This window comes from Fopius arisanus, unplaced genomic scaffold (assembly GCF_000806365.1).
Source record: "Fopius arisanus strain USDA-PBARC FA_bdor unplaced genomic scaffold, ASM80636v1 scaffold00090, whole genome shotgun sequence".
Lineage (NCBI taxonomy): Eukaryota > Metazoa > Arthropoda > Insecta > Hymenoptera > Braconidae > Fopius > Fopius arisanus.
The window spans coordinates 439,508-463,444 of NW_011887829.1; the positions used below are offsets into that span (position 1 = coordinate 439,508).

The following is a 23,937-nucleotide window of genomic DNA, read 5'->3' on the forward strand; positions in this document are numbered from 1 at the left end:
CGCAGTCAGTGGAGGAAATATATATGGATATATATAAATAAATTGTTTGACTGGAAAGAGCTTTAAAATTCAAATTGATCGATTAAAAATATTCGGATGCATTTTATTTCCTCAATTAGCAGCTGAAATTCGATTGAGATTTTATTATTAATTAATTTCCTGCCTCAAGTAGGAAGAACCAGTGAGAATTGAAATGTAGACTTACTAGTTGATTAATTGTAATTATTATTTGATAATTGAGAGCGTATTTTAATGGGATGTAGTGAATTTAATAGACTGACAAATAATTCCCACCAGCTGGAACTAGATCATTAGATTCGACGAGAATTATATTGAATTTTAAAATGTACACGGTAAAGAATTTCAAGGACAGAGAAAGAACTTCATTACTGACATTGAAGAATTCTCGAGACTTCGGAAAGGCTCGGAAAGGCTCGGAAAGGCTCCGAAAGGCTCGCAAATACTCTAGACGTCTCAATACCTTGACATGAAAAATAAAATAGATTTTGTGATTTAAACCGAAAAAAAAAAATGAAAATTAAAAAATGAATAACGAACCAAAAAAAAAAATGATTTTCATTAAGCCATTGATCAACCGGTGAGAAATAATTGCGATATTGTGAATTTATGATTGATTTAATCGATTGATTTTGTAAGATAGTATTATTGATTTAATTTCTATGAGATACTGCCTTGTACCTCTCATTTTTCAATTGCTTTTTAAGCTTAAGTAACTCGTGGCCTAAATTGCAGAAATAAATATGCCCCGTGGTGATTCAATATTTTACTCTCAGTTACTTTAATAGAGTCACTATTTGCTCTTGATTGCTTGACGACATATTACACTGCCGTTCTTCCACACGATAGTTTCACTAATTCACTTCTAGTGCATTTGTTTGTCTTGTCCTTAAACATTTGGAATTATCACACGAAGATTGATGTGAATTGATTGAACGTGAATCAATTGTCGACAACATGAATTTATTTTTTGAGTTTTTACTCGCGTTAACAATCGACCAAATGCATATTTTCCACTTATTTACGCGCACACTTTCAACGCAATATTTAATTACAGCGAAATTACACTAATCAGGTATTTATATATAGGCACTGCCAGGCTTCGAAGGAATCGAAATTTTAGGGCTCGTCGATTATTATATTATATCCAGATTAAGTTTAATTAGGACTGATAATTTAATCAATAAACAAATAAAATTGGGTATATTTCAATGGAATTGTAATATGAGTAGAAAAATTGAAGACATGAAGACGAAATTGTCTGGTATTTATTTGAATTATAGTTCGTTTAAATAGGCGAATAAATTTAACGAGCTGAACCTAATTTTCATAAAAAGCCGCGAAGACGAATAAAATGTTTTATAAAAAAAAAAACTAATGTAGTACGGTAAAATCTACTAGATTATTGACAAATTGTACTATTAATGTTCATGAAATATGTATTACTAATTTTATACGATAATTAAGTGCATAATTTGTGATTTCTACTGTTGAAGATTGTGTACATAGGTGCAATAACAATTTTTTGTTAAATTTTTTTTTATTAACGATGAAAATGCTTTTTAAACAGGAACAAGTGAATTTAGCAAGAATATTTACCAGCGGAGAATAAATATCCAGAGATAAAGTACTAGTTTCACTGGTGATAAGAGAAATCGCTGACTTGTTAATTTATTTTTTTGAGAATAACTCAAGCATGCGAAGAGTGTACGTTGCAATGAGCTAAAGTTAATGGAAAGATTGCTATTATTTGTAATCAATGATTACTCAATGTAGTTGATGCCTTTGCGTAAGGAAAAATATGAAAAATGTTAATGATAAGATTAAAAAACAGTCCCCACCTCAATATTTAGCTGGTCTAAATGCAGAGGATCGTTGATAAATGAGCAAAAATCATTAAATCGAATTCACAATATTTTTTCATTCATTTTTACGTATCCAAATAGGAATAGAGCTTTATGAATAATTATTTATATAAACAAACGAGGAGATGAAGAACACAGGAGTGAGATGCACTTTACGGGTCGATATTCAGAGGATGTAATTGTCCAGAAATATTGATTTTACGGAGAAACATCAAAAGATATTTTTTACTGGGAATTGAATTGCCTACAAAAAAGTTTATCGATGTTTTCACCTCAAATCGATATTTCTCGGCGTAAATCGATAATCGGGAAGTCATTGCTGAATTCAATAAAGTATAACTTATTCTTTTATTTTTAATATCGAGTCCCGAGTGGCTTTCCGTGTTCTAAAGATTCCCCAAGGATTTCCGGAAGGACGATTCACAACATCAGAACTTCATATAACCCAGATTATTTTCTCTCTCCAACCCCTTGAAGTTATTTTAAAAAATGATGAAAAAAAAAAAATGGGTTGAACTTCGGCATTACTTCAGGGTTGGTGCACTCCTGGGTTCTAAATTCCCAAAAAATTTTTTTCGAGGTAGACACCAGAGAATTATTCCCGTCATCCTCAGAGGTTCTCACGAATGAGAAAAATCTCATAAATTTATCATAAGTGATAGGTAATGAATTATCAAAGTTTATGCTACCGATAGCAAGAATAATCATACCAACAATAATAACGATAACGTTACGATTAATATTAAGGAGAATCATAATTATTGCATATTAGATACAACGCAGTATCTGAGATGGTTATCCTGATTTTATATAATCATTGACCGCAATTCCTAGGGATGAAAAATAAAATTGAACCAAACGATTGAATTTAAAAATGAATATTTGTATTTTTTTTTGCCATTTGGGAGGAAAAATTCCCGCCACGTCCTTGTACTCAATATTCGCGTTATCAATCCCTCTCGACTCTTTTCATAAAATTTCCAATGACTTTACAATTCCCATTCCTATATCCTAGTCCATATCTTTCTTTCGGTGCTGCACTAAACTATCATATTTCCTATCACCATCTCCCATTTTATTCCAACTTACCCATCTACCCGAGAGTCTAGTCCTTGAAGAGATTGATCGGAAACGGCGCACAGACGCCCAACTCACTCTAACCGAAACGGAGATTACATCTGAGTCAACGAGTGGAAATGCTTCCCCTTTTCTTGAGAGAAAAAGAAGGACTTTGTCTATCCAACATCCTTCCTGTTCATATTCCGTTGTTGTTCCCCACTTTTTACACTGCACACCGCAAACTCCATGAAACTGGAGACGCCGAGGGTCTAAAATAGAGAAGGAATTTAATTCACTTGAAATTTTTCAATTTTTAACTGAAATTTTTTGATATTTCCTCATGCATTGGGGAATAATCTCCATCTGCTTCACGACTACTTTCATTGAACTTTGTAACGAGTAGAATTTAATAATTCCCCAGGTCTTAAACTTCGGGAGAAAGGATTAATGTTGGAGACGATTTCCCAAAGTTTCCAGAATTCTCCAGAATGGCAGCTATACTATTTGCATTCAACTCTGAATGTACCTTACCACTTTGGAAAGCTGTGAACCTCTGGCTGATTCCCACAAGACCTCTGATAGTAATTCGAAAAATAAAATAAAGCAATCGATCCATTTTTACCCGAGTGAAGACTAACTATAACTAACTATTGTAAAGCGAGACGAATGGTTTCATTAATTACCGCGAGAAGTAGAATAAAATGTAAAAAAATGGAGTTTAATTAAAAAGTTAATTCACCGGGTGATTCTGACAAATTAAATGGAGTTGGCTTATGTTCGTCCTATTTCTCGAATTTTCCACGTCACTCTCCCGTTTCATTGTGCCATCCTAGTGAAATGAGTCTAATCACAACCCGTGGGGACGTGACTCTATCCAGTTAGTGTGGGCGAGGTACATCACTGTTTTCGTGAATCTACTTTGTCAACCCGTTGTATGAGCGTCGTGGGTGCATCTATCAACAGACACGTCATAAACTTGATGGCTCAGTTGGTGAAATACCGGATGTCTGGGGTCACGGAGTCCATGTATCAACAATTTCTTCAATTTTCACTCCGACGTTTTAGTAGATATGAAATAAATTTAAGAACCCGCCATAATATTCTGAGGGAACAATCATTTTTACCTCGGCAATAAAACGGGTTAATTCCTCCTCGTATTTCCTCTCATCCTTCCGTCGTGACCTCCGGAAATTACTATTTTATTTTTATTATATTACACATTCACTCGGCGCATTGATGATCTCGTAAAATCGTCGCCAGCAGAAATTTATAATTATGTAATGTGCTAATTCAGTCTTGGTTTTGGGACTGGGAGCACTTTGGCGGTTACGGATAAAAGGGGGATTCCCCTGTTTAGTACTAGTGCGCACTCGCACTGCGCGCCGACAAATTAACTTTTTGAAATAAAATATTGATAATTGGTCATTTAACTCGATTTCAATATTTTTTCATCCCAGAATTTTCAGGTCATAATGTAAAATTCACGCCACACTCCGCGTTATTCACTCATTTAAAAGTGATTACCTCTTCCTGAGGATTCATTCGCTCCAATTAAAGTCTGCTTCCGAAAAATTGTTTCCCCCCTTCATATCATTACAGAAAATAATATTTGGAAGTACCTCACTAGTCCCAAATTTTAAATAAAGATTATTCACATTTTGACCGCAATATGAAAAATCGATTCTACGAAAAATTTCATCTATTCTGAGTTGATTATACATCCGGTAATCATTATTATTTGAAATAGTCAATTACTTCGTACTGGTTCTGTCGAATTTCCAATCAAATCGAGATACCATTTTTTTTTTAGGAATAACAGAACATTTTTATGGACTCAGTAATAAATGCATGACAACAGGGTTACCAGCCCCCGGTTTCACAGTGTGCAATCACGTTAGTTGTCACTACCAGTTCGATTTGACTCGCACATAGATATATAATAGCTACAGATATCTCACCTCTGGTAAATTCAATTCCGCATGGAACTGGGTGGCCGATATATGGACGATAGGGTCCCCAGTGCCACATCAACAAAGTCCCCAGTCCACTGTTCACAAGTTTAAATGGATCTTGATACCTTGGAAACAATTGTTAAATAAATTATCAATTTTTCATAAGTCCTTTTGTACCCAAATGCCCAAAAACATTCAAGGAATTGTTGTCGGAGTAATTCGCAGTGGTCATTTTTTAAATTCAATCCTCAGCTCTCGGTATCTTGAATATTCACTAAATTAATGATCTGTCAAAGAGTCCGTCGACGCGTAAACGCGATATCGCCGCATCTAACTGTGTTGAATATCGATTTTACTTTTTTTTTTGCCATTGGGTAGGTTCGATGCTCTAGTTTTTAACCTTCTCTCTTCTAACGGGTTTTGCGGGGCGCATAACGACGCTAGATCGTTCGAGTTTATCGATCCGCGTAGTCATCGTATGTGCTATTTATTCTCTTGCGCTCGCGCGAGTACCAGGATGAATATACAAGGGTCTTCATGGAATATAATTACTATAAAATAATTATCATAATCCAAAATGACCAATAGTCAAAAAAAAAATTGCCCATTTCCATTGGAAATTTCCACCCAAAAATTGTCCTCATTATTACGGCAATAATAATTTTTCATTGCAGTGTAATAATGAGGGGATAATTCTATAATCATTCCTGCGTCTCAATCAAAATTGCAATTCTGGGAAATTATTACCAAAAATAAATGAATTCATGTGCAATATTCTAGAATTATTGCAATTTCTCGTCGAATAATGGTCGAAAATCGGATAAATGGGGCAGGCACACCCTCTCCTCCGTAAATAATGGAAGTTTATGGTAAAATTCAAGTTTTCTCTAGTGTTGCGGTTCAGGAGTTGGACGTGTAAATATCCCCCGAGCTCTAAAACTATTCATATTTGACATCCCTTTGCAGCGAGAATAAAGTCTTTCCAGGATGAAATATTAACAGCGGCGGAGAGTTATAGCCACGAGAACATTATACAGAAGAAAAACGAAATACCAATAGCCCAAAAGATAAATAAATTTTCGTTCCACTCATCTCCAAATTCGAATTCGAATAAATAATTTTTCGTAATAATAATTTTTGTACGATCAGTCCTTTATTCATCCGTGCGATCAACTCCTTTTGTTTTAATGAATTCTAATTAATTCCCATTAATTCTCATTAATTTTAATTAAAATGGGAGGAGAAAATTGGTTTCATAATTGACCTCGCCTTTTCTCCACCTCGATTTTTCATATCTCTTTAATTTTCCTTGAAGGACAGAATTATGGAATGAAAAAAAAGCTGGCGGTTCCGTGCACTTCCGGTGAATTCTCTCCTCATTAATTTATGTTTAATCCACATTGTACTCTCGGTTCAAAGTCAGGTGGAATTAATGTTTCATCCCTCAAGTGGCACAGCATCCGGCTGAAGCGGTTTACAAGGATTTAAAATTAAAATTCAATACCCGTAACTTTTTCATCATCAGTCACTCCCACGTAGATTTAATCGCAATGTTTGATGACCACTTCAGCATCACTTGTCGACACAAGTCAATTAATTGCGTGTTGCATCATTTATCTGGATACAGTACCCCAACATCAAAGTGACCTGAAACCTTTTCGATTAGAAATTCAATTCGGTGTGATAATGTTAATCAACAATTATGCAATTGTCGCGTTATTATTCTGGTATGAAAAATTGGTCCAACCCGTGATCCCCGAACAATTCCTTCGGTTCATTCCTCAAGGATATCGAGAAATTCTTACGTTCTGACGGTAAACGATAAATTCCAACATCGTTGCAAAATTCAGTAGCACGCGTGGGCGCAGCGCCAAACCAATTCAACTGCAATAATATTTGCATAAACTGGCTTCACCCCGGGAATAATTTATAGTTGAAGACGCGTTGACAATCGTCTATTCTTCTCCATTTTGCTTGTTGCATCTGTTCACTTTTAATTGTTAACGACTGAGAATAAATTAAATCAATTGTAAAGAAATTGCCATGAGAGAAATAATTCGCGTTTGGCTTTTGAGTGAATGAACGGCGTTATTGGTCATTGATTTCGCGAGGACATATCGACATCAATACGCGTCTAAAATACTCATAATTGATTTTGTTGAATTTTCAGGATGCGATGGACTCGCGGATTTCACTGCATGACGTTTCAATTAAAAATGTGAAAAAGCGAGAAGACTTCGTCCCGCGACATTTTTTAGACATCGGGAAATATTTCCTCTCAATCCTTGAATCGGATTGAATCGGATTGAATCGGATTGAATCGAATCCAGAGAATATTCGCACGAAATCACGCGAATTGATAATTTCATAATTATCTGCTGATTTTTTTATAGAAATTATAAATATTCCCGGCGGTGGATTTATTCGCATTTTTTTTTTATCTCTTCGTTGCAGTTTTTAGTTTTATTTCCGTTGCTTTTTTCTGCCTTCGCGTGAAGGTATGGAAGGTGGAAAATATGTTCGTGCGACATGTTAAAGTCGTGGGAAGCGATTTACCTTGATCGCGCATGAATGCATTCGAGTGAAGCTACATGCAAAAATAATTCACACGCGCTCCACATACAAATGATAGAGAACCAAATAAATTCTGCCCTCTGACTCTCGATTCATTTTTTAAAATCAATAATCCAATAAAAAAAAATTTATTCTCCATAGAATCTGCAATCTAGAATTTGTCACTCGATGAAATAGAGAGAAGAAAATAATTTTCCTCGAATACTCTCTGAAATTAATCCAGTACTAATCAATATAAACTCACATAAATAATAATTCCCAAAGATTGATTTAAAAAAATAAAATTTTTCGGGCTGACCAAAACAACTCTTAACCCCTGGAATTCGTAACGCGTGTTAAATCGTTTGAACTCCAGTATTCGGCCACCCCTGAAAATTTATAATAATTCCCGAAAGACATTAATCACAGCTGTCAAATATCCCCTAGGAAATTTCCATCCCTTTGATAAATCACGCGCAGAGAATTATTCATATCAATGAATTTTCCGATAAAATGGCAGAACGAAAAAATTTTCCACAATATCTAAAAAAGTATCGGTTAGTTGATAATAATGGTGTCATGGGACAATATAAAGTGATACTTCAGGACACTGGCAAATTGCAATTCCAATTGTCCACTAACTACACTGTAGAGTAGAACATGCAACTGATTAATTAGCCATGTAAATCCATTCTATCCTCTTTCACGTGACGGTGATTATAACGTGCGGTATGTATTCGTCGAGAGGTGAAGGGATGATCGATGCGAGTCAGTAAATGTGAGCCATTGCTCGATGGTAAACAGGTCACGGCCCTCCGGTGATACAATAAGTGTAAAAAAAAAAAAGATCGGCTTGCGGGAATTTTCGATTGAAGCTCGAGTATAGAGTATATCGATAGTTGCAACTTTGTCAGCAACTCTTCCGTCTTACGTATTCCCTTGAAAATAGGAACAAAGGAGAGGTCGAGGGCTCTACAAATAAAATCTACATGTCAAAATTGCAGGAAAATACCGGGAATTACCGAACAAATGGCTGAATTTACCCGGCAATTCGTACAATTTTAGTTCTGACTTTTCCCTGAATTTCCATCTCCGTGTCAGGCGTTGAGATGCGAAAGGGAGAATTGGGGTGAGAACGAATGAATTCAACAATTGCGAGTATTTGAATTCATCTGAGTGTGGATTTTATCATTTATTTTCCATTCATCGTGGAACAATAGTCAGTGCTGTAATAATGCTCGCAGGATAGTGATGCAACTCGATACTCTGTTTATTTAATTCGTCTCGATACAAATTATACAGTTCACCTCATTAGATATGAGAATTACATTTGTCTCTTAACAACGTTACATTATCCTTGAGATAAAAAAAACATCTCCATTACATTAATGTTTCTTGAGTTTTATTTTTTTCTGCAGAAATGCGGAGGGTTTTTACAATTGTATTTTAATATTTTATTTTTACAAGAATTATTTCCTTTTGTTAAATTATAAGAATGAGTTTTCTGGTTTAATACCGAATTAATTTGGAAATGGAAATTAGGGAAGAGCGGATTTTTGGGGAGTGAATGAAAATCGAAGGATTGGAATTGTTCGATTTGATATGATTGTAAAATTAATTGAGGAGTTTTAATTAAAATCGTGACGTCGTACTTACTTTATACTTTTTTATCGTTTCATCACAATCATTCGCTGATGATCTCATCCGTTAATCTACCAACAGTGATTAATTAACTATTCTTACAGATAATCTCAATTCCCTATATACATTTAGGTAATATACATACAATAAATTTATACTTGTGATTGATTTCATCTTCGTTAAAATTCCTTTCAATTATCATTTTCGTGGTTATTACCGTCTCATTTGTTTCTTTCATATAAAACATTAGAATAATAACTCTGATGAAGGTGTGGTAAAATGCGTGAGATTAGTTCCTCTCGGAATTGAAGATTTTCTACACAATTTTAGGAACAATATTTTATTAATTCAATAATTTTCACTTAATGAAAATTGAGCTGCTCACGCAGTTCACCGCGACACCCTCAAAAATATCAGGCACTCAGCATAACTTTTACTTTAACTAGTGAAGTCACAATTGTCATTGCTGTTTATCCTCAATTTGTAATGCAGTCCTCTCCCAATATTCAACCATAAATCATCCCCCAAAAAAAAAAATGCCACATTAAATCGTAAAAAAAAAATAAAAGGCTTTGCACGTACCACCAACGACCGATCAATTCCACCATTTTTTTCTGATTGATTCCGCAAAATCATTCAAATCTCTGGAAAAACATAAAAAAATTACGAGAGGACTTTTAAAATTTCATTCTCGCCCTTATAATTAGATCTTTGGTACAATTACGAGATTAATTCTAATGAAGTCTTTCCTGGTAAATAAATAAATCAACTTGGCTCATGAACAAATCAGTTACAGTAGACTCTCGTTATCGTCGCGTGCTTGGGACTGTAGGGGAGTTGAATTATTAAATTATTAATTATTATCAAAGCGAATCCTTACTGGAATCGAAAGATAAGTGGAAAGATAAATCGAGGAAAGGTGCGACTGTAACGCGACTCTACTGTACTCCCATTAATTATATCTTCAACTTGATAGATTACTTAATAATATAATAATATAATATTAATATAATATTATGAGAAATAGAAAAATCATATTTTTCATTGGATTAAGTTTCATTGCAATGATTAAATAAAAAATAAACTGTACACAGATGAATATATTTACTTACGATTTCTTCTAACATTTCATATACTATAATAATCGCACGATTTCAATACGAAATATCTCATTGTTATAATCAGTAGATTAATAATACCCACTTAGAAAACAATTTATGTATTGATTTTTGTTCATGACCGAAATATATTCATATAGACATTCTCTCATACGTGAAGTGCGATTAAATAGCGAATCATGTACATCTCGTCATTGCATTTACACATTCGGTGATGAGACTATTTACAGAATTGATTAAATATTCGTATAGTTTTTTTTTTTTGGTACTTTAATTGATAAGTAACTATGCAACATTGTATCGTACTTCGGTTTGCAACTGTCAGACAAAATCAGTGCTGACAAATTTATCTTTTACTTTTTACTGAATAGTCTATAATTAATTCAGTTGAGGAGATACAATTTTTACAAGTGTGAGCGGTATAAATTATGCACGGAATAATACAGAAATTAACTACCCTGATGAGTAATCGATGCTCCAAGGATTTATCTAAAGAGATCAGTGAACTGGGAATTTCGAGTTTGAGGCAGTGAATTCACTGAATAATCAGTTTAACGTACACTGTTAAAAATTTTTCGTTGACACTCGTAATAATAATCAACAATCAATAATTATAATGAATAATAATGTTTTTCATGAAATAAAAAAAAAATTTCCAACAGTGTAGACATCCCTGAATTCAAAGAAGATTAGATTAAGAAATACTTTCTAAAAATTTATTCTCACGAGAGAATCTCCTACTCCACTACTAATTTCCGATTGTTAATATCATTAACAATGAAATAGTCATTGATTATTCAACTAGCTTACAATTACTCTTGAAACCGAACGAAATTAAGAAAAAAATATAAATCAAAAGAATAAAAAATACAATAAAATTGGCTGCGAATTGTTAATTAATGAATCGTTGTAAATTTCAGTAATTACCTTCGATTTTTGGTACCTCTGGAGCATCCCCAATTCTTCCATTATTTACAGCATCCATCGCCTATCGAATTTATAGTTTTAAAAATGAAAAAAAAATATTATGATTTGAATTTAGAAGCAGTACTTTCTTGTACTGACTTCAGGTACTGGACTTAGAGGTGTGGGACGTCCACTGCACGAAACGTCCCGATCTTCGTGTCAGCCGTAATAATAATTCTTGTGCGACATACTCCTCGGTGTCTCAGTACGCAGTATCGTGTGTAAACTGTCAGCCCCGATCATGTGATTTCCCAAATCTACCCGGAGCCCTGTGTGCGGTTGTATTTGATGTACTTGTCCCATCGGCATTCTATTATCCGAATAGAAACGCTCACTGTGGAGTCGCTCCGCTAATTGCGTTTCAGGGGTGCTGAAACATTAATTAATAACCACATTATTAAAAACTTTTGAAAATAATTGAAAATCTCAAATTCAACAGAAAACCCGCACGAGTGAATTTCCATAGACAATAAATAAATAAAAAATCCATCGGACAATATTGTTCAATCAATAAACCGATTATTTAAACATTTTAATTGTTTATTTTACGGGAATAGGGGTGGTCAGGGTAATGGAGAATTGAAAATCATCTGCAGGGTGAATTAAATTTTTTGACAATTGAATTTTTTTGGTTGTTTAATAAATAAATTTCGGGGGGATCAATGTTGATCTTGGCGACAGGACAATGAAAAGGAAATTAAAGAGCGAGTGGTTTTTCTTGTTGAATTATGTAGGAACTCTAGTTTCCTAAGAGGCTTACCCCGGGTCCTGCATGGGAATGGGTACAGGAGTGGTGAGATCAATGTCTGCGTCGATTTCCGAGATTTCATCAGCAAAACCATTGGGCAATGTTTCGCTATTCGTGTGGAAATTGGCGTCCTTTTTTCTCCGATGACGACTGACAAGTAAACGTCCGATAATAAGACCCAAAAATAGAAGACCACCAGCTGCCACCGAAATTATTATGTAGAGATAGAATTTCTCCTGATTTTCTGGGGAAAAAAAGATATATTTTGATTTTCCCCCCATCGAATAATCCAATCAATTAAATAAACAAGAATGTCAAAAATTTGATAATCAAACCCATGACGATAAGTTTTTAAATTATTTCTTTAAATATTGATACAGTCGCTTCATCCCACATCATTCGAATAATTATTGCAAAAATGGATAATCAAGACGAAAATAACTCATACCTCAAACATCGAGAAGATGAAAAATAAATAAAAAATATGATCAAGTCATTAAAGATTCATGCACTAAATTTCATTTCAGTTTCAATCTCATGCATAATTCTACATCTCTGATAGTGAATGTTGGCAGGTGATGCCAACCACGCCCTGATAAGATAATTACTCGATAAGCAACAGTATGTCAACATTGCTGATCTAATCCTGATAAAGAAGTTTCAATTCTCGCATTTTCCGCAGGTAAAATAATTTATTATCCGAGGGTACCAATACCCGGGAATTTTTCATTTCCGCGAAAGCTCAAAAAGCTCTTCAGCCCTTTCGACACCTAGTCGGTAATACGTCGGCAGTACGTCGGTACAATGTCGGTAATGCGTCGGCAAGTGGTCGGCAAGACGTCGGTAAAATATCAAATTATCGACCTCGCTAAATCGACGGCTTACGTACCTCAATTACTTACTTGTAATGAATGAATAAGCATTGATCCATTCACTGAGGTATCCAATGATCACTTGATCCTCGTCGTCATTAGCGTAAACCACTGTCGTACAATTGGATGTCGATAAATCATCGGTTGACCTTGAGTTCATTGTTTCTTCTATATCATTGGTAGATGGGTGCATTCGCCTTTGGGTCTTGCCCTCTTTACCCACGAATTTTACCCTGTCCCGTACAGCCACTGAATTATTTTTGAAAATCAGATGATAAACAAAAAAAAATGTAAATTCTTCATTCTCCAAAATTTTCGAGAGATTAAATTCCCCGGTCATTACACTCGTGTTATTTACAAGACGATCAAATCGGTTTATCCGAATTATTCAATTTATATCTTGAAATTAAATTCAATTCATTTGTCTCGAGAATAATAAATTTAAATAATCGAGAGTAACTCCTGCAATTTACATTTATTTCCATTTTCCGAGTGTGTCAATGAATTTCGGTGGATTACCCGGATTTTCCGGAATATTCGATTTTGGGATTAAATTATTCCTCTTGATTGCAAATGAATTTTTTTTTTTTTTAATACTGATAACTCTCGGCTGATGAATTATGAAAGGAGTTCTCTGGGAGTCCATTGATAATCCCATATTAAAAATGCCCGAGTCACTCCGAAAGGTAAAATCCTCGGCTGTGCAATTTCATTTTGCGTTTGGGTAAAGGATAGTTAAGCTGATTTGTGCTCGACGAATAATGTACATAGGAAAGCCTGACGTGTGCTCTTCAGGAATAGAGGATAGACCACTCCAGAAAATATCTTAATTATCCATGCAGATGTATTATGCACGCTACCGCATCTTCGTGATCTTTGTAATACGAACTTTGGCGAGGGCTCATCTCATGATTAAAACTCCCTAGAGCCAATTCAAGAATTACCCGAAAGGCAAATAAAATTGCCCTGCTAACTAACCCACCTAATAGAATCTATTAAAATTCATAAAGTCCAAGAAAAGTTAACAACTTTTTTAAATCATTCAACAACTTTCCATATCACAAGTGTCTTACAATAATTTATCAATTACATTAATTAACGAAAATCATTACCTCGAGTTAATCACGACTCCTCACGTCGTGAGATCAATTGATAATAATTGATAATAATAATTCACATTTTTGGTGGAAATCACGCGCGATCGGTGGAAAAATATCAGGCCACAATATCAATTGTTCACTAGTTGTTGATATGTAATATTATTAGAATATTTTATTGGAATTAACAACCTTATCACTTATCATCGCGCGACTGACTCCGAGGACAGGCCACCGATAAATACGCGCATTCTGCTGGCATTGCTACTCGTGTTATTTTGCGTGACGTAAGCATTTTTGTTTGAAAGAATTATAAAACGAAAATACACCAATTCGTGTTGACGTGACACAAAGTAATATACACCACATTATTATCAAATCCGATAAAGTTCTTTATGTGTTCCAACTGGTGTATAATTGCACCGTTAAATGCTAATTTTACGACTTACAACAGATTGTTCATATTTTTTCATGCGCTGTTAAATAACGGTTGAAATTGCGAGAGAAGTCATTTCAGATTTTATCAATGGGAATTTTTCCGCGTGAAATTCCTCTCCATTTTTTAAATAATTCCTGCAATTGACGGAATTTACGCAATTGATGGATAATTCGAGTTAAAACAATAATAAAGTTTATTTTGCAAATTAATTAATTGAGTTGTTAAGAGAGTTTTGAGGGTGTTGTTGAGACGCGTTGGACGTTATTTTGTCGTTGAAATGAGGTTTTTTAAATGTAAATGGAGAATAGTTAGATCTGATGTCAAATGCCAGTTTGCAATGTGTTATCGGGATCCTCGAAGGGAAACTGGTTGGAAGAGGTTTATGGAACTCCCGAAGTTGACGAGGATAAATGGAAACTGAGTTTGGTATTCGCTACATCATGTCGTAAAATTCGGATAGTGTTTGAATATTTTATGGGGTGTAGTTTAAATTGTTACGTACGGAGTGAGCAATCGAGTCCGACTCTTTAAGAAGTTACGGATAAAATTAGCGATAAAAAAAAGGAAAGTATCATTTGCCGTTAATTTTCTACCAGAATTGTCTGTCGATATTTATAAACAATCGATTGTTGAAAAAATATGATATTAACCCTCGTCAAATCGAGGGAGAAATTACCGTACGAAGAACCCACGAAAATTCCGTCGTAAAAGTATCGAAAAACTTGGGCTCAAACCTATGAATAAAATTATGCAGAGAGATAAAAAGTTCTCGCACTTTTGTAATAACAAAAGAACCGCATCGATGAGAGTTTTTTATAAAAAAAAATGTAGATGGATCGATTAAACGTAAGAAAAATTATAATTAAAAAAAATTATACGAGTGAATAGCCTGCGCCGACAATTTGATAATTAAACATAAAAAAATGTTTATATCTTCCATTTTCTTAATTAATTATGAGTTGTTGGGAAAAAATTAGAGATTACCTTGAGGAGGCAAATGGACTTTAACGAGCGTAAAATGAGGTTTGAGGGTAAAATGAAAAAATATCCTCAGCGATGGGAAAAATTAACGCCGAAAAAACTTTTGTTTCCCGGACTCGTCTCTATGTATCTCACATATGTATATGTACTGAATTCTCAGAGTAAGGATTCCACAGACATACGCTTGTGGTAAATGTAAGTGTTATGTATACATGGACACTAGAGGTGAATTGTTTGTACATTTGGATATCCGAGCGTGTAACTGCGCCCGAGTTGAGTATCTCTGGCTGTAACTATCCAATAATGTAACTTTAGACACCTAGGTATTAAAATGAAAATGGATCCGCTACCTTTATTACACCCGTCATTTATCCCCAATTTCAAATATCTCTCATCCCCCCTCTGGTTCTTTCCCCTCCATAAAAACAATCACTGCGTAAAATTAATCTTCATTGATTAATTATTTCGTTGAATAAAACGCGAAATGAATATTCACGTCCACTTTTTATTTTTTTTTTGTTTATTGCCATTATTGTAAAAATTGCATCTTACGAATAATTGTTAAGTAAATATTTATTCATTATTGTTTTTATTATTATGTGATTCGTGAGTGAATTTATTGCTGTAGAAATTTTTTTATTTCTTTTGGTTTCGGTTTTTTTTTTAATTGACGAAATATTTATTTAGCCGAGTTTAATTGGATAATTTGGTAATTAACGAACGTTTGAAAGATGTTCTTAATTGGAACTCTTGAATTTAAGGGAAAACTGGAAACCGATTTTTTAGTCTGTTAGTGGATGCATGTGAAAAGGAAAAAGTGGTCGGAGATGTTAAATTTTTACTACTTATTTCGTTGAAATAGCTCAAGGCTTTGAATTGAATTTCAAAAATGATATTAAATTTCCCCGGCACTCCGCGAAGAGAAATTAGCAAAATGAAATTACGAGAAAAAACCTCGATAATTACTCCCCGAAAAATGACGGAAAAAATGGAAAAATTGCACAGGGAATTTTTGCGAGAGATTTTGTCCGAGAGATTTTGGGATGGATATAGAGAGGTCTTGGCTTGATATTCTTAATTTTTATCGAGTAAACCGAGTACCCAACTAAAATTAAAGTGTGTGACGCCATTGTTCTATTATTAGAAAACTCCTGAGGAACTTTTGACCTTTTTCCATAATTTTATTCACGACTTCCACCCCAAGTTCCTCAATAGTTACTCGCAGGTATTTTTCAGGCTTCTTGGTATGGTAATTTCGCCGCTCTCTGTTCGAATAATCAAGATTTGTAGGAACTGCAAATGCTGAGAATAACTTTTATAATGTTGATTTTTTATTGCACATTAGGGACTGTTCAAAATTTTTGTCGTAATTCTCTGCTCAATCCGGAGAATTTCTGATTAAATTTTCTGATTCAAAGCCAATGAATGGATCAATAATTCAATACAATTAAAATTCAATTCAATTTTTCAATTTGCAATAATAAAAAAAACCGTGAAAAATTGTTCATTGCACCGAATGCAAAAAGAAAATGTTAATAATTTTGGGATAATTTGAACGAGTCAAGTGTAAAAATGGACGTGATTTAGTGCTCATTACGATAATGAATAATTAAACCTGGGATTTTCGTCTGGATCTATGCACCAGTGACTGCTATAAAAATTGCAGCAATGCGTAAATATTTCTAGCTTTGATTCTGAATTCACCCATATTTGTTCAATAGATCGTCCATTTAATTGAGCCCATCAGTTAATTTTCCCGTGTTGTAGCGATACCAACAAATGGCCCTCGACAACAAAATTCAAACACTCGAATTTTCCGAGCATTCACCATCGAAAATACAACCAATTCATTTAAACCCGTAGTAATGCACTTGAGTGGATTGAAGTTGCTCAAGTAATTGCTATCACAAAATCGGGTTAACATTACTCAAGGAATTATCCCATTCTATGTTTAACAAAATGTCATAAACTTTAGGCATGAGGAGTTATGAATTTTATGCACTGAAAATTCAAATACATTTTGTTGTACTTTTGGCTTTCGCCTTCGGGTGCAACGACTGTTTTGTCTGCTAGTGAAATGTATAACAAGTTTCACACTCCAGACAGTTAAAAATATTTCCCTAGGGAGCTGTTGAAAATATCAAAAATTTGGGGATACGTGAGGGAAAATTTTATCGAAATCATACAGCGAATTATACGAGAGAAATAATGCAATAATGCAATTGCTCGGTGAAATATTTTAATCGAGTGAAATAAAAAAAGTCTATGGTAAAAATAAAAATTTAATTCAGGAATTGAAGTTGTTGATGTGAGTATTGCACCGAGTGTGTGGTAGATACGACATGAATTAGCACTTCTCAGAAATTGAATTCCAGGATAAAACGAAATTCAAGAGATAGCGGAAAGATTTGTTCCCGATTTCTAATATTTATCACGTGAGATTCACTCAAGTGAAAAATGAAATATTGAGCAGTCGTGGGAGTTTTTCTGGGTCAATATCTTATACTCGTTATATATCATTAAAAAAAAATTCCCGCCATCACATAAACGACAGATAAATGCAAAAATAAAAAGTTAATAAATAATTACCGATTTCATTGAGCGTACGATAATAAAAAATTCATTTCATTAAAACTGTCAACAAAAATTCTACCAAAAAATAATAATTATCCTTCCACCCGATTGTGATAATAATTAATAAAAATCGGTATTAAAAGTTCGGCAAGTCGTCGGATAATGCAATATTCAACACCTGAATAATTCGAAATGGCGAAAGTTTTCGGCCCTCGAACGCGAAAATCACTGTTCAATGAAACTGAACACGAGATTTAACCGCAAGAAAGAAATGATAATACCATTGAACTCATAATCACTGCGATGCCACTTAATTAAAAGTTAATAAAAGGAACGAGCTTCGATCGTAATCTCATCTTGGAAAGTTCTTTAATGATTAGAACTTTCAACATGGAGTCTTCACTGGGATAGATTTTCAATACACAAACCGACAAAACCGGTATTAATGGAAAATCGAAAACAATTAAGTTTTTCAATGATATAATGGGGTTTTTAGGGGATTCCAGAGTGTTAGTCCAGATGTTATACCCCTTTTTGTATTCAGTGGACTCCGAGGGCGGTTTTTATGGTCATGGGAGCGGCGGACCCGAATACGTTAGTGTTTTTTTTACTGTAAATGGTTGTTAACTATTTAATTTCTCAACGGGAGATAATTTTTTTTAATGAAAAAAAGCTCTTATTCCTCCACTCCACCCATTCGACGTGCCGATTTTTTATAACAATTTCGGTAAATAATTTTCTCAATTCCCGAGGTTTTCTGGATTTTTAAATAATGCAAAATAAATTGTTCGTCGGATGTTAATGTTGTTAATAATTTTGGTCTTTAAAAATAATTCAAATACCCTCCGGAATAATCAAACAATTAAACAATAAACAATAGTGACGGTTGTTGGCAACTGTTCAGTACTTCTCATGCAGTTGCGAAAATTTATAAACAAGTAGATAAACAAATAGCGACAAAATGCAGAATAAAATTCACTGAATCATGCATTTGAAGAGTTCAATATCTCCATTGCATGCGGTGATATGTAAAATTTTCATATATTCAAGAAACTTACTGTCGTTATTGGTTCTGGCGCGGGGTGGTGAGGAGCTTACGGTGGGTGATTTCATTGTGCCGTTATCTCGTGGTTGAGGCTGCGGTCCCCCAAGATTTGGACTTGGACTAAACTCAGTCTTAAAGTCCGTACGGTCGAAACCCTCATCGAACTCCGGAGCAAGATCCATCTCATCTGCTTCAACATCACCAGCGAATTGTTCTCTCAAAACGCCTCTTGGAACTATCCGAGAACAATTCAAAATTTCACTCAATTCAATCCTCAACTTATTTATTTAATCCTACTATTATTATTATTGATTGAAAAATTTTCTCCATTTTTTCCATTTTTTCCATTTTTTCCCCTTTTTCCATTTTTTCCACTTTTTCCATTTTTTCCATATTTCATTATTTATATAAAAAAAATATTGTAAACATGCAGTTGACGAAATAAAATGATAAAATAATTATTGTTGTTATTATTTCAGTAATTATCTCTCTGCTATTTATTCACCTGGAAAAATGATACATTGGAATGAACAATAGTTTACAATTGGAATGAATTTATTTGAAGGTAGTCCTGCTTTGAAATAATATAAAAAAGTTTTGAAATAAAGATTTCTATTTCTCCAAACCGTCAATTTTTCAGAGTGAAGAGAGGAAAACCAAGATATCCCCCATTTTCATAAAAACTATCTCGTATCCATAAAAAACTCAAACATTTAATCAGCGAGAAGAAAACCACTTTGTTTATCCTCGTCAAATAAATTCACCTTCCTCATTGAAAGAGCCCCCCTCCCACCCCCCCACGTTAATAGTTTTTTTTTCCCCACCTTCGGTAAGTGGTAGCTTGAGGAAAATAAAATTTTCATGTCCCCCAGGGGATTTCTCCACTCCCCAGAGATACAGCAAAAAGTCCACTTTTAATAACTCCCACTCACCCGTGCTTTTTTTTAAATAAATAATACCCCAGATGAAATGTTTGGTGGACATGAATAAAAAATTTTCAAACTCCCCAGTCGAGTGAGAATTTTTCCTTTACTCTGGAGATGCAGTTGAATTCCCGCCCGGGACTCGTGGAAATACCGATTTTCGCAAAATGTATAATTTTTTTTTTATCGGGTACTTTTTTTGGGGTTTATTTTTCTCTGGGTCCTTGGACATTCTCCTCAACCGATTTTAGCCGAAAAACAGGGTGAAAATGCAGGGGTTGAATGTTACTGGGCTTACGGGTAGTCTCTGGGATTTATGTATGCGATAGACAGTGTAACAAAGGTTGTACGTACAAGTACGTATTTTGCGGTGTGTACGTTTCCTTCCGGGCTTGCAATTACCGTTGAACATGTGGACGGTTTTCGTTAGAAACAAGTTACTGGGCATAAAATTTGCACTGCATGAATTCGTTTCACGTACTAAATGCATATCTGCGGCGAATTATTGTTGAATGCTTCACTGCTAAATCGCTGCCATTTTGTGGTACATCGCGAATGGTAATTCACGGTTTAATTTACACTCGCGTTTCAATTTACACTCATTAAATAAAAAAATGGTTTTGTACGTCTGTACTACTGTTTTTTCGAGGTAATTGGACTGTAAATCATTTTTCCCGCGATAACTGCAAAATTTTTCGTTTGAATATATTTTTTTTTCTTTTTCAAATTCAGCCGCAGCTTCACTCCATTTTTTTTACGTTTAGGCACGTATCGTGGGGGATATTTTTTCATCAACCATTACTCGCAAAAAAATTATGCTTTAATATTTTTTGGGAGCGGGTAATCACTCGGGGATCCCTGAAAAAAACGTTGCACGTTTTTTTTTTTTTTAAGGGAGGCGATTATAATTGCGCGAAAAATTCTGGTACCTCGCGAGCGTTTTGAAAAATGTTGATTTAGTAGAATTGCAAAAATAAAATTAATTCTCCGATTGTACCAGCGGTTTGCATATCATTACGGCTTAAAAAAAATTGAAGTAATGAAAATAATTAATTATTATTAATGATAATCACAATTATGATTATTAATTTGAGGATTCACCGCGAAAAAACCAAAAGGTTCTTCTGTCATAATAATTAAATAACAGTATTTATAATTAATAATAATTGCGACGAATTTATCGAAATATTAAATTAATTAGATGATTCTTTAAAAAATATTTTCGACTGCTTGGGATTTAATTTGATAGCAACAATTTTTGTCGGCGAACAAGTGGATTTACTAAGTTATTCCCCGGGGTGTAATGGACTCGGTATAAATCAAGAAAGCCGTATGAGTAATGCAAATAGGAAAATCCGGATAACCCGCGAATATTATCAATGCCAGAGGAAACACGTACGTATCGACACCCAAATCAAAACAACACAACTCGAATAAATAACCAATATTATTCACCAGATGTCCGCTAATTTCCATATCCCCGAGTGATCACGTGTATCGGATATTTCAATCTCCTCACTCGATAATTGCAATACGGTGTGAATTATCACGTCACAAATACGGCATTCATGACAGCTGTACAATAAAATAATCATTATTGTTCGATATGTAATGCATCAATTATTTGCTCCACGTGTTTCGGCTATTATGCACGAGAATATTGGCCGAATACCAAGTGTTGATGAACAAAAGGACGAATAAATAAAAACAATTTGATATGACAGCCAGTAAATTGAAAAGTGGAGAAAAGATGGCTGTGACAAGGACAAATTGCCGGTTCGGCCCATTCCACAAAAGTAGGGTAATTGCCCTACATACATATTGACCGGAGTTTTTTGATTGTTAACTGTATCAATTGATTTATGGGAAATACTTGGGCTTTGAAAAACAACCCCTGGAATTTATCGCCAGTCCAGTGATGGAATTCTACACTAAAATATCAATTTTTTTCCCTCCATCATTCATATATTTTTTGGGTAAAAAGAAAATAATTATTGGTGTTAATTACACTTGTATTTAGGTAATTTGTTGTTGAAGGAAATTGTTGCTGGGGAATCCACGGGTTTTAGGGGATTTTTTTTTATTCGGAGAAATTGCTAGGGCAGTGGGTGATTCTGAGGTTTAAACAAATTATGTGGCAAAATGGAAAATTAACGGAATTTTCAGCAATTCACCAGCCACTTTACCATTCACCGCATTCGTTACCAGCAAAACTCCTCAACTCCACTAGCAATCGACCTACTTAATTCACATGCACCCCAGTTTTCTAAAATTAACTGCAAAAACCGTCTCCCAGCCCTTCAAAACTTCACTAAATCTGGCAAAAAGTAGCGAATAGACCATTGAACAAATTTCACCATCAGCCATTTTAGAAATCTCCAGTTGAAAATAAAATTAAACCGACAATTACCCCGCCCCATGCAAAAACTGTTTAAAAAAAATTTTAATTTAATTTTCCAGAAAAAAAAAACGACTTCAATTGAATTATCCATTTCCCGTAGAGCCCCGATTTTTAAATAAATTATAAAACTTCATGAGTTTTCAAATAAAAATGAATATTAATCCCTTCAATAATTTTTCATCTCACAATAATTTATTCTTTAAAAAAATCATTGCCTTCAATTTTTCCCATTTTTCAAAACCGAAATACTATTTTATCAAAATAATAAATAACAATTAAATCAATAATTAAATTGAATCGAATTAAATTAGCAATCCCCCAAAAATAATTAAACCCTCTAAACAACTGAATAAATAACGAATTAACGCAGTGAAGTTTTTTAAATATAAACAACCGGAGTAATTAATTCATTTAAGTGTCATAAACAGCGCAAATAAAATTGTTTATGGGACAACAATAAAGTTTCGGACAATGGGGTAAGAAATTGAAGGGTACACTGAGGTGATTTCATAAACGAAGTGTGAAAATTGAGTGGCTCTCCTGGGGTCGACGATCCCTTTTCCTTCTATCTCATTGAGTTTGCGCATTATTACTCTCCTTATTTCACATACACCCACACATACAAGTCGTCATTACATTCACGGATTCAGTACCAAACGTACATAATTGGGTGGATGGGAGGTGTACGAAGATGATCGGGTAGACTAATTTCAGAGACAACGGTAAATTGGAGGCGATAAAGAAAATTTGAAGGTCTAGCAATAATTGCTCTCCGAAGTATCATTTTGAGAGATAACGGCAGTCTGTTGTGATAAGGCATCGCTCTAAATTCAAGGGAACACTTCGGGTGGATATCCATTATGTCTATTAATTCCCTCGGCTTTCTCCATTAACGTTTCCACGTGGAATTTTAAAATTGGGACTCTCAGGCCCATTAAACTGCTAAAGTCATTTGATAATTACATTCGGAATAATTTATTCAATTATCTGCTGGATAATTAACACTTCAAGTGATGGAAATTTATATTTTTTTACAACCCATCCCGGAAAATTTACACCCAATTTTTTATTAACGAATCCGTTAATTTCTGGAGTGTAATTAAAATAATAATTGAGGGATGAATTCATCGTTGAATGGAGGGGAATAAAACAGTATTGATAATGGACTATCAAAAATCGAAATGAAATGGCGTGCAGGTAATTTTTTTTCAATCGGGAATGGAGAATGTACTTCAATGCCTCAATATTTGTTTTTCACCGGTTTATTCAATGCATTCGCCATTGAAATGGCCGGTACTCACTTTTTCCTGATCAAACACATGAAATGTCATGAAAAAGTGAAAATGTGTCTGGGGTTTTGTCAAGATATTCTGGAAAATTCCGCGGAAAAATCTCTCGACAAAAATCACTCTCCCCTCAATTTCGCGATCCCTCGGCTTTTATTAATTAAATTTATTCCCTAATTAAATTGAAGACGGAGAGAATTATCGATATTATTTATAGAGAATCACTGCCATTTTTTTATAAATATAATATAATCCAATAAAATCTGGGGATTTAATCCCTGAATGATATATTTATTTAAAATCCCCACCGCGAGTATCTGCACTGAGAATCGCGGGATTAAATTATCCGTTGAACCTCGGGATATCCTGGTATCATACCAGAATATTTCTCCACATCAT

At 34.3% G+C, this 23,937-nt stretch overlaps 1 protein-coding gene across 1 annotated transcript in view; it reads right to left on the reverse strand.

Annotated features, from left to right (window-relative positions):
* Positions 1–9,119: 9,119 nt before the first annotated feature.
* Positions 9,120–23,937, reverse strand: part of LOC105270567 (uncharacterized) — a gene marked incomplete at its 5' end in the record, with an annotated part of 33,414 nt that continues 18,596 nt past the window's right edge. Inside the window, 4 exons of the mRNA XM_011311596.1 lie at positions 9,120–11,542; positions 11,933–12,164; positions 12,823–13,041; positions 18,942–19,163. Of these exons, the coding sequence (XP_011309898.1) occupies positions 11,332–11,542; positions 11,933–12,164; positions 12,823–13,041; positions 18,942–19,163 (884 nt within the window). The remainder of the gene's footprint in view (positions 11,543–11,932; positions 12,165–12,822; positions 13,042–18,941; positions 19,164–23,937) is intronic.